Source organism: Rhopalosiphum maidis, chromosome 1 (assembly GCF_003676215.2).
Source record: "Rhopalosiphum maidis isolate BTI-1 chromosome 1, ASM367621v3, whole genome shotgun sequence".
In the NCBI taxonomy this organism is placed as follows: domain Eukaryota; kingdom Metazoa; phylum Arthropoda; class Insecta; order Hemiptera; family Aphididae; genus Rhopalosiphum; species Rhopalosiphum maidis.
The window spans coordinates 68,317,483-68,330,172 of record NC_040877.1 but is presented as its reverse complement, the minus strand read 5'-3'; the positions used below and the strand labels follow the sequence as shown (position 1 = coordinate 68,330,172).

At 27.8% G+C, this 12,690-nt stretch overlaps 1 protein-coding gene and 1 pseudogene across 1 annotated transcript; one reads left to right on the top strand and one right to left on the bottom strand.

Annotated features, from left to right (window-relative positions):
• Positions 1–2,240: 2,240 nt before the first annotated feature.
• LOC113561221 (protein lifeguard 1-like) lies at positions 2,241–10,204 on the top strand. The gene is made up of 4 exons (XM_026967518.1): positions 2,241–2,889; positions 6,600–6,678; positions 9,039–9,312; positions 9,387–10,204. Exons 2-4 carry the CDS (start codon positions 6,633–6,635, stop codon positions 10,018–10,020), a joined length of 954 nt encoding a protein of 317 aa, XP_026823319.1. The 5' UTR covers positions 2,241–2,889; positions 6,600–6,632; the 3' UTR covers positions 10,021–10,204.
• Positions 4,815–5,843, bottom strand: LOC113561220 (annotated as a pseudogene).
• Positions 10,205–12,690: the final 2,486 nt, after the last annotated feature.

Below are 12,690 nucleotides of genomic sequence, written 5' to 3'. Positions count from 1 at the left end.
TAAAATGTGCTTGGACTTTTTGTCCAACTTTTTTTAAATCGGACTTATGACCGATTACCTTACGATTTAGCTAGCCCCCCTCCCAAGTTTGAATATTATTGATTTAATTTTGTGAGCCAATCGCATTATTATGAGAATTGATTATTTTTATAAGTTTTAAGGTCATTTGCAAAAAAATAAATGTGTAAACTTTTTTTAATAACATTAGAAATATCATTAATACCTAAATATATTAAAAAGAAGGGCTGACAAATGATCACCTTTTGGGACATCAAATGCCACTATGCCAAATAGCACATTAAAAAATTTAAAATTGAGGACAGACAGACTTCAAATGCTCAATTAGTATTACACGATTGTTAATTAGAGAAAAAAAGAACAAGACCAGGAATGTATAAAGGATTAGTCAGCCAAAGAACTCGAATAACTAGTTTTTTAAACAAGATTTTGTTGTGTTCTACGTTGTAGAAAGCATTAAATTAAATTTAAATGTTTTTCATGTTAAGGAATTAACTAGTTAGAAGAATAAATTAAATATTTAAGTTAAAATAGGTGTAAAAATAAATCTGCAATGATAAAAATAATTTCATCCAGACCAACATTGAAGTTGAAATAGAGATTGTTAGTTTAAAATATCTATTTCGCTAAATTCTAAGGAGGAAAAAGAAAATAAATATTTATTTTCTTCAACGTTTGGTATAGGTGCTCGACGCATTAGAAGCTAAATGGATTAGCTATGGCTATAGGTAGTTCTTAAAGAAAAACTGTGCAACAAGATTAACAATATTTTTTCGGTATCTAGTATCTAAAAAATAATCCCATGAAAAATAACTCCAGAAATTTATTCCCCGAAAAAATAACCCCATATAAGATTTTGTAAGATTTTAAATGATAATAATTGTATAATATTTAAAACTAAAATGTATTCTAATAAATACGTGTATGTCGTATGTGAATATCTTATAAAATATAGGTATTAATATATATATTTTTTTTTATGTATTATAATTGACATTTAATATTATTAATATTATAAACGTTTTTTTATTTATATTTTATTGATTGTAATTGAAAAAATTTACTAAGTAACATGGGCAGATTAGGAAGTCCATATTTTAACAATATAAGTATAAATATAGGACTTATAGATATTAAGATATAGGTACGAGGTACCATATCTTAAGAGGACGTCGCACCCACAATATACCTAGTGTGCTTTTAGTTTTGATATTAGAGTAAATTGACCAATTATCAAACTTTTAGGTAAGAACATAATCTGTGTTTTCTCGTTGGTTTTTTATGATATTTTAATTTTTAGGTGAGTATCAAAAATATTAAATATTTGAAAATGCTCATAATTCACTTAAAAATTAAAATATTACACTTATTAGAATATTCGTTTATTTATTTATTGAACATTTTTAGTTTTGAATATTATACAATTATTATCATTTAAAATCTTACAAAATCTCATATGGGGTTATTTTTTCTGGGGTTATTTATTAGACAAATCCTAAAAAATATGAGTCCAAAGTAAGGAGATTGGGTATTGCGAATTCGCGATATTGTCTTAGTGTTTATAGACGTATTTCCAAAATGATTTCAGATTGTGTTTAACAGATAATTTAATTACGTTATATTTTTTTAAATCAAATTTAGTCATTTTCTTAAATTCAGCTCGTAAACAGGAAAAAAAATATAATTTTACGATTACACATGACACGCAGTATTAAATTGAATTGATGTAATATATTACATATTTTTTTAATGTAAGTATTAAGTAACCCGGTGTATTAAATATTTAGTATTTACCATATATTTTGTTCATAATAATTTATTAATACCTAATCAAGGTGGTGGATATAATGTCATAATGCTTCAATCAATGGGCTATATGACTGCTGGTCACACTGTACACGTAACTATACCTATTGTACGATTCGTAACTGCAGCACTGACAGCAAGCCTGTAACAAAAACAAACAGTTATTGCCACAGACTTTATATTGTATACAAAATTCTGTGGCTGTTGCAAATTGCTCCTCCTGACGGTGTATGTTTACTGCTTATGCCCTTTTGACATTTAGGCTATTACAATTAGCAAGGCGTACCTATTGCATAATACTAAAATTATCGTTTTTGTCACCACTACAGGCGCCAAGCGCTACTCTCTAGTCTCTACGTTTCTACCTACTGCCTTTTCACTTTCGTTTTCACCGTTTTCAGAATTCAGTTGAGTCAATCTTAGGCGAGTTACCACTAGGCGGCCAGGCGCTGTAGCTGTATGGTGTGTAGTATTCCACTATTCAGGTTTCACGTTCAGTTGACGCCGTTGACGGTTGCTAGTTTGTTACTTGTCTTATAATTGAATATCGAAGTCCGGAAGTGATTGTTGTCACTTAGCGCTTATCAGTCATCGCGGGAGATAACGCGTTGTAATTCACCGTACCGTAAAATAGATAAGTACCTATATACCCGTCGTAGTCGTACCACATAATATTCTAGATCTTTCTATGGGTGTTTGTCGTTTGAGTATTACACGATTTGTTTGACATCACAAACAGTGGAATCGATCAACAATAATAATCCATTATTATTTATTCCCACGATTACCAAGACTTGCGCACAGACGCACTGTCGCGTTGATCCCGTCGCCCATCCATTGCGCACTTGGCACTTGCGCGCCGTCGTTATCTCATTGCGCGAAGGCGAGCAGTTGTATTACACCACTCGTCGTTTCGTCACTACGAATCATCGTCAAAAGTCGTTGTTTGCCCTAACACATACATTGTAAACACAGTTTGTTGTGCTGAAATATTACTCATTTCAAACCGGACGACCAGTTACATAACCGTGGTTTGTAGCTTGTACGGATTCACGTCACCAGTGGGTAAGCGATTTTTCTCGTCTCTTTTACTTAAAATCTCTTATCGTAGGTATATTGTAATATTGTATTATTATTATTTGTTGTATTTATTACGGTTACCGTCGTGTCTTGTGTGCCCCTGCTAGCAATGTTAGCATGTCGCCCGTGTATACATAACACTTGTCTTTCGCCCGCGATTCGTCCGTTTACTGTCCTATACATCGCATTAAATGCAGTCTTTTTTAAAGGATACCACGATTGCTGTGCGCTGATAATTGTCTTCCTGTGTGATGACGCAGTAGCTCACTGCAATGTCGTTTGCCTCGTGTGAATTAGTCAATAATTAATAGTGCAACAGTCATCTGAACAAATACCTTTCGAAGTTCAAGGTTGCTGCTTATTTTCTTTTTTGCATCTTATTACGCAAACTTATTTTTACGGATACTGCAACTAGTTTTCTAAAGTTATCACCATTGCTAGTAATTTATTAGTTATTTCTACTATAAAATTCAGAAATTAGCTGAACAAAATTAGCTCATTGGTGCATTTTTATGCTGTTATGCATTTCATTTGACCAATTATGAAAACCGATACGTGAATTTTATTAGCATTAAATGACTCATAAAATTGTTTGTTTTTTTTTTATTTTGAAATAATCCAATGAATCATCGTAGTGTATCTACCAATACCACAATTAAATGATTTTGATTAATAATTTTATAATACGTTTAATTCAACTAATAGTTTTATAATTAAACAAATTAATGGCTTTTTAGTATCAACTACCTACCTAAATTCAAGAATTTTAATGTGTTCATGTTTTAATTTAAAAACCACTGTTTTATTGTCTTTTAATTTTGAAGGAGGGTTAGGCTGGAAGATTCAAAGTTTCAAAGTTTTTTTTTCTCAATAATATAAGCATAAGTGCGCGCACTGTTTGCATGGTATGCGGCTGATAAAATGTGTCCCCCCCCTTTTTTTCGTTTTTCCAAAATCAATTTTAAAAAACAAGTCCATATTCCATATTAATAGTATATTACCATTTTTTAACTACTAACCAGTCTAAATTAGACATTGTACATGTGCCCCCTGGCCGCAGGGTATGCAAGCGCATACTCTGCATACCCCATGCGCATACCTATGATAATAAGTAACCTTTAATCTGTCATCTGTCTTATGATATAAAAGATATATAAGTATAAATTGTTCTGTCTTGAATTTTTATAATTCCTATAGACTTGTGTCTAACATTTTAGAAAAAAGATAATCTTTAATAATAAGACATACATTAATATTGTACTATATATGGTAGACTATTTGAGATGCTTATTTTGTTTTAATATTTATTTATCACCTATAGAGAATAAACTATACATAGCATACTGAATGGTTTGTCCAATTATAATAATTTTTAACATTTTTTTTTGAAAATCTAAGTATTTAATTACAAGTATTTTAATAGTAGTTATTTGTATTTATTGTTGAAGATAGAGAAAATAAGTTAGCAATTACATTAAGTTTTTGTGTTTATCCCACAGCTAAAGAAATATTTCTTTAGTAATAGTCTATTCTGATAGCTATTGCCATTTATATTTTGATTATTTTATAATGTAACTAAATTAAGTAATAATCTTAACATTAAATTAATTGTAATGTTCATTATTATGGAATAGTAAATTTTATTTTTAAATATATATATTGTTTGGGGAACTTGTAAAGGTAGAATTTTTGATAAGGAGGGGGAAAAAACAAAATCTTTATCAATTTTGCCTTTAAATAAATAAATACAATTATATTTATTTAATATTGAGTTGTGGCATAGCATTAGTCAATAAAGTTAATAATAATTTATTACCTTTGAAAAGCTGCGCTCCGCAGAAGCCGATGATATTGGTATAGTACACAATGAATTATATGGAACATAAAAATGTGGAAAAGCCCCAACTAATCTATAACTTGACAATAACTCTAGTATTTGTAAACAGGATATTATTTTTTTCATCTTTGTCTGGACTATCTTCAGAATTTATTTCAATATCACTATTAGATTTAATATTATTAGAATAATTTAATTGGAATTCATGACCGATTAATAGCTCATTTAAACTTTTTTTAAATGTTAGATATTCTGTTCTTAATGTAGCTTCATCAATGTTAATAATCCATTGCTTTAGATTATTAAATGGATGGTTTGTTAATATATTATTATCATCTGTTGTCATTAAACATTCTGGAGATAATAAACTTAGTCATTTAAAATATCTCTAGAATCATTAAATCTTTTAAATTTCTATTGATATTATAGCATCTAAGACTTAATAATACACATCTCTTCGAAAAATATCATTTGGTGATGAAGACACTTCATCTTTGGCAGTTTCACCAGGCATAAATTTTTTCTTCCTTGTTAGTATCTGTTTAAAATTGTTTTCTTTACATAATATGTTTTAAGTAAATGATTTTGTATCATTAATTATTTTAATACAGGTTTCCTCACATCTTAAATCTTACAAACGAGTCTTAGCAACATTAACTAATGTCATAGCTTGTACGAAGTCCATAGATTCAGATTGCAGACACTGAGAAACTTCTGTAGTAATTTCAATTACTTTTCTTATAAAATTCATAACTAAAATAAATTGAAATGATGTAATAATTTGAATTAAAGACTTTGCTATTGATACAACATCATGATCTGAATCCTGTGAAGTACTTAAATTGTTCTGTCTTTAACAATGCAGCATATTTGTCTTATATCACTATTAATACCCTATCATGTGAATAATGCATTAGTTATATTTTTATGATATATATCTAGAGACTCAACCTACCCTCATCCATAGGTGTTTCTGTCAAATAAACATAGACCTCTAATCTGGTTGAAAAAACTCTAAGAAAAATACAAAATACATGGCCAAATCCAAAAAAAAATTTAATAGGATACTTGAGAGTGATGCATAACACTTAAGAAACTACCATTTCACCCATAGTATATTATATTATAAGTGTATGCAAAATAGAAAATGATTTGAATGACTATAGGTAACAAACAAATGTTTGGTACTTAATTAACAAATATTAAGGATACTTTAACTAAAATATTATTTAAAATCCTACTTATGCAAAACCTACTCTTAGCAAACATTTTTAAGAGAGATTAAACATGTTGCTCATAAATTAGTTTTTTTTTAAATATCATTTAATTTCATACTTAAGAAAAAAATGTGTTAAAAAGTTTAGGAATTTAATTTCATTATTTGATTACTTACTCATATTTGTATTTCAAAACATATTTTAAACTTTTAAAGTATTACTAAGAGGACATTATACCCGCATGTGTTGTTTCTGTCTTACTAACGTACATCATAGCAAGTTTGCGTTCGGCAGAACACATATTGGAATGTTAATTTTAATATTAGAGTAAATTTACCAAATATCAAACTTTAAGGTAAGAATATTATTTTAAAAAATTCATGATTTTATTGATATTATCATTTTAAAGTGAGGCTTATAGCTATGTAAAATCTGCTGAACGAAAATTATCCATATTGTATGTATGTGAGACAGAGACAACACATAATATATCATCCTCTTAATTGTTTACACTAACATCAAAATTCTTAAAATTATGATGGTATAAATATTCATTTTTTTTTCTAGTGTTTCCATGGTGATTGAGACTAGTATACTGTTAGAAGATTTTGTTTTAAATATTGATCTTTCATATTTTTCAGATTAATTGAGCCAGTGTATAAACAACATTTGCAATGAGTACGTGGCAACAGACACAGACTCCATACGGATCAGGAGCCGGTATTTTTATATTAATTTTAATACATTTTCTTTTAGAATTAATTTTCAACATAATCTTAAATTGTAAATATAGAAATGTTACAGTTAGAATTAAATAAGACATCATGTTTTTACATTCTTAAGTTACGACCACTACAGTGGATTCCGCTTAATGTGGGCATGTTGGGACCAGCCCTTTTTGCCCACATTAAGCGGTTGCTCATTAAAACCAAAATTTGTTATATTAATTATTAGTATTGGGACCAGACCATTTTGCCTATATTAACTGGTGCCCACATTAGGCAGAATCAATTGTACATATTAATTGTCAGTTTTTTTTATTCATTTACAAAGTTTTCATTATGCTATCCCAAATTTGTAATGCTTTTTCTACAAGTTTGTAGGTAAATTTTTTGCGGGCATAAAATTTCAGAGAAAAATATTATAGTAAAAATAATGAAAGTAAGTTAATAATATAACTTGTAATCATCTCATAAAAAAATAAGATAAAATTCATATCAATAAGGAATTTCATATTTTTTTCCAAAAAAAATAATTAATAAAAAGCACAATCAGTGGTGCCAATCTTATGGCACAACTGTGACAAATGTCAGATAATATTTTAAGTAGGTGCGTGGGTATGTTAAATCGTGGTCTAGACACCTAAAATTGTTAAAAGTCATGCTTTGAACTACAAAATAACAAGAGAGATTAGAAAATTTGATTATAATTAGGTGTTAAAAAAAGGTTATGAACCTTCAATGGGTTAGGGTGTGTGTTAAGTATACAAGTATATGGAAATTTGTCACAATTCATAGGTATTTCAGATGACATCGGCACCACTGAGCACTATAATATGATAGATAGCAAAGAAGTGGTAGTGGTATTGACATTATAAGTGCATAACTGCGTAATTTTTTATCATACGTTTATCTTAATAATACATTCATTGAAATTCTGATTTTGGGATTTTTAAGTATACTACAAGACCAAACCATATTATATTCATATACGTAGACTTTTTATACCATTTAAAGGGAGTTTCATGTGATTACAAATTTTTTTTTAAATGTTAACCACCCTTTTTTAATGGGTATGCATACAATATTATGTTATATATAATTAATCTAGTACTTGTTATACTTTACTGTAAAACAAAGTTTATCAAATGCTAATATATTAATATTACTATAACTTTCAAAGGTTACTCTAAACCTATTAATAATTATCATGGAATATCAACCTTTAGTATAATTAGTGTATGACTCAGAATCTACCTATTAAAATTATATTTGTAAATATTTATAAAAAAAACTGATTTGTAATAGTAATAGTTATAGTTGAGGAAAAAAGGCCATTCTCATTTGAAAAATAGAAGTTTGTATCACTACAAAAGTAGTAATTAAAGTAGTACATTTTATTGAAATCACTTTATGACCAATACATTTGAGCCTATTGACTTAATAATGCAAGAGGATCAACAATTAAAAAGCATACTATGTATGTAATAATAAAAAGATATTTAGGTGGAATATAGAAATTAGACTATGTATTTATAAATATGCATTATTATTGATTTATTTATTAAATATTTCTTAAAATTAATTTAATAATATAATTTTTCAATCGGAGGCAAATCAATAAAAATATTGAAAAATTTACCCAATTAATCAACATAAATCAATCATAATTTAATTAATCCCTATTATCCTGTGTTGTAAGATCAATAGATAATTATTGACCTTGACCAACCTAATTAGTTTTATAGGCAAATAAATAATTGATTCAATAAACTGTGAATGCAATTTGCGGCAACTACTCTGTTTAAAATTATGATCTTAACTGTTAAGTATACTTAAACATTACAAAAATCTGAATTTGAACTAATTTATTGTAAAGAAAAATAGGGGTGTACATGGTAGGTTATCACGTGTATGTACATAATATCAATTATGTTGTAAGTTGTTTAATGTTTTGTTACTATTAATCCTGTGATCACTTTCTGTAGTTGAATAAATTATTGCTGTAGTGGTGTGCAACCCAGAGGTTACTAAATTTTAGTTGAAAGATACCAAAAACTAATTATAATATTAAGATTAATTAAATGTTGTAGACTTGTTAATCGTTAATTTTTAAGTCTCGATACAAAATAGGTTGTACATTACTAGGACAAGTAAACTTTCAAGAATATGCTGTCTGCTGTCTATATATTATTATTAATCCCTATTGTATTAAAGGTTGCTGTTCTAGTGTTATAATAATTAATTCAATTATTTACTTACATTTTAGATGGTTTTATTATAAACAAAATTTAAGATACATTTTAGATTCTAAGCACTCCTATACTATAATATTAATTTTACAATGATGTTTTTTTTTAGCCCCACCTCCACCAGGGTTTTATCCACAAGGTGCCCCATATCCAAAAGCTGATGGTGGCTATCCTGCTGCCGGGGGATACCCTACTGCTGGGGGATACCCTACTGCTGGGGGTTATCCTGCTGGTAGTGGATATCCTTCTGGGGGTGGATACCCTCCTCCATATGCACAACAAAATATGCCTTATTATGGAGCAGGAGCACCAGAAAATAACAGTTTTAACGCACCTGAAAACTTTGGCTTCAGTGATAAAACTATACGTAAAAACTTCATATGGTAAATATAAATTATTAATACATTTATTATGGTAGGTGTATGATATTAATATATTTTATTTTTTATTCTTTCAGTAAAGTCTATAGTATTCTGATGTGTCAGTTACTTGTCACATTATTTTTTGTAGCTATGGCAACTTTTCATACGGACACTAAAAATTATATTAAAGCACATCCAGGGCTCAGTATCATCGCAATTATCATTACTTTTGGTACTTTAATTGCGCTCGCTTGCTGTGAAAATTTACGCCGCAAAAGTCCTACCAACTTTATTCTATTGTTTGTATTCACCTTAGCTGAATCATTTTTATTAGCAGTATCTGTGTCACGTTACTATCCAGATCAAGTGATGTTGGCTCTTGGCTTAACTACATTGATATGTTTTGCTCTTACAATATTTGCTTTTCAGACTAAAATAGATTTTACAGTAATGGGTGGTTTTTTAACAGTAGCTGTTATAATTTTACTGGTTGCATCTATTGTTGCTATATTTTTCCCTGGTAAATTGATGACACTCATAATTGCATCTGCGGGGGCTATCATATTTTCCTTATATCTTATTTATGACACCCAAATGATGGTTGGTGGTGATCATAAGTATTCAATCTCTCCAGAAGAATATATATTTGCAGCATTAACCATCTATGTAGATATTATAAACATTTTTATGTATATATTAGCCATTATTGGAGCTTCAGGTGATGATTAAAAATTGTATGTCTAAAGATTATTTATAAAAATAATAAAATTGTTGATTGTTTATTTAAAATTAAGTGATGTAGATTATTATTCCTTTTAGCTTTAATTTTTCTGATTAAATATAGTTATTCTGTTTTGTGTTGAGTGAATCAGTTTTAATAATATTTACTCATTTATCCTCACTAAATATTTATGTATTTATAATACATTAATATGAAAAAAAATATTTAAAAACACTTGTTTAATGATATATTATTAAATACTTGTGTTAAGCAAACATATTTCATACTTATTAGTTATAAGTTTATAGCTAATATACTTCTTAAATAATTATATATTTTTTTTTTTATGATAAACCATTTTAGTTACAATTAATTTAAAAAAATGATTGCATTTGGAATATTAAAGTTTAAAGTAACATTTAAAGAATTTTTAAAATAAAAAACAACATACTATTATTTTTCAATTGAACACAGAACATTTTAATTTATGTATAATCAACAAAACATAGTAATAATAACTTGAAATTCTTATTTGTTAAATTGAATTGTTCAATGAGGAGAAATGTTTAAGTGATATAATTCTGTACAATTAAATTAATTATATTTTTGTTTTTATCAATAACAATTAATTTTTCAAAGTATGTATAATTGTATATGAGTTAATTTAGTAATGAAAAATATTGTGTTATTGACTAATTTTATTCAGAACAATTCATTTTATTCAATAAATAAGCATTCCTAACGCATATTTGTGATTTAAACTTTGTAGTATTTTACAATTATAAGTGTAATTGTATAAACAAATTTTAATTATTTTTGTACACATTGTTATTCTTTTTTGCTATCTTATATATAACCATTGATGTTAATATATATTTTTAACCTATTTAAATTTACCTTTATAATTTAATGTATTTGTGGCATTTAATTTATTGGATATTTTGCATGTACAATATACAAAATAAGTATATAACTATGATTTAAGATAATTGGTAATATACATTAATTATAAAGATGTATTTATTGCTTATGTTATGTATTAAATGTCTTGGAATATTAAAAGGTAAACAATGATATTTTGTATTTAATATTTTACATTATAATTCTACCAGACCATTTGAAAAATAATTTTTCATCATATATTCATGTAAATTCTATTATAAATCATCATAATAGAAATATTAATTATTTTATTGAATTGTGTTGTAAAATTCCAGTTTAAAATGTTGATAAAATTTAAAATACATTTATTTTAAGAACTATCCAATCAGGATTATATCAGATTTAAGTTGATGCCAAACTAGGTGGGTAAATATTGGTGAAATAAGAATATCTTATTACATTTAAACCAGAATAGATTAACCTAGAAGGAACCAAAAACCTATACGTGGATAACCTATAGCCCTATAGGTTTCAAGTACCTACATTTTTACCCCTTGGGATCTGGCCCTACGCTTAAGATAATATGCACCTGTGACATGTAGTATAGTGGATTTTTAATTCTATATTTCAATAATTCCTTTATTATTTTACGTTTTGAGCGGAATGATGAATGTATTTTTTTTAACTTTTGGAGTGGTTTCTAGAAGCTGAGTAGATCTTGTTAGTAGTTTGGGAAGGGAAGGGGGGTCAAAAGTAAAAATTTTCCAGAACTTTTTTTAAGAATTGAGAAAAAATAACTAAAGAAATACCTACTGGAATTTTTACACTAACCAGTTCTCGAAAAATACATAGAATTCATAGAAACTTGAAATTTTAACGAAGTGTTTATAATTTATATTATCATTTTCTATACATGATATAAATCTTTTGAAATATTTATAAATAATTTAAATGTTTGACTTTTTTAGTTTTTTTTTCATGTCATTTCATTTTTGTTTAATTTTAATACAAGATTTAACATAAGTTATTTTAATTGCATTTGATGTTAGAATTTTCATAACATTTTCAAACTATTTAGTAATTAGAAATTCATAAAAAATTTAATCGAAAAATTAAAAATTTATTACAACATTACAACTAATATAAGACTACTTAAAGTATTTCTGACATGGTACGCAACGGTTGCCTGTATCAAGTACAGGCACTGCAGCGACCGGTCTACGCCTTATCAATCGCCACTATGGGCAACGACCGACACACCATCGACTGCTCTGCCGCAAAAGCACTGGGTAAGACGGGAAGACAAGTCAGTCCGGACGAGTACCGGCCGCCGTCCGTCTCGCTCTCTTGCGTGAACCGTCTTACCGACAACGTCTCCTAGTCGTAAGACCGCGTAAAGCATAATAGTGTATTCTCTTTTATGTCGTCAACACCTGGCATAGTGATAGTTAACAAATAGTTATTGTGTACTGTTGTTTATCATCAATAAAAATACATTGTACAAATAGTGAAATTCGTATTGTTCTTTTATCCTGGGCGACTCACTAAGCACCTACCGCCGTAGTCGTGTCAAAATGAACAAACCAAAAGCTATTATACCTATGTATGTAAACTATAAAAATAATTATTGTTTTTAGTTATTTGATTTGAAGTTAAAATTTGGATGAAATTACATTTTTTAATGTTGAATAATGATCATTATTTTGATAAAGTTTAAAAACTTGAAAGGTGCATGAGTATCCTGAATATCAAAAAATATGAAATATATTGTAGTTTTACTAGTAGAAAGATTAGAA

Coding starts and splice junctions, on each gene's coding strand:
- LOC113561221 (XM_026967518.1), top strand. CDS start 6,633: ATGAGTACGTGGCAACAGACACAGACTCCATACGGATCAGGAGCCG. Junction 6,679..9,038: donor TCCATACGGATCAGGAGCCG/GTATTTTTATAT, acceptor GTTTTTTTTTAG/CCCCACCTCCACCAGGGTTT. Junction 9,313..9,386: donor ATACGTAAAAACTTCATATG/GTAAATATAAAT, acceptor TTATTCTTTCAG/TAAAGTCTATAGTATTCTGA.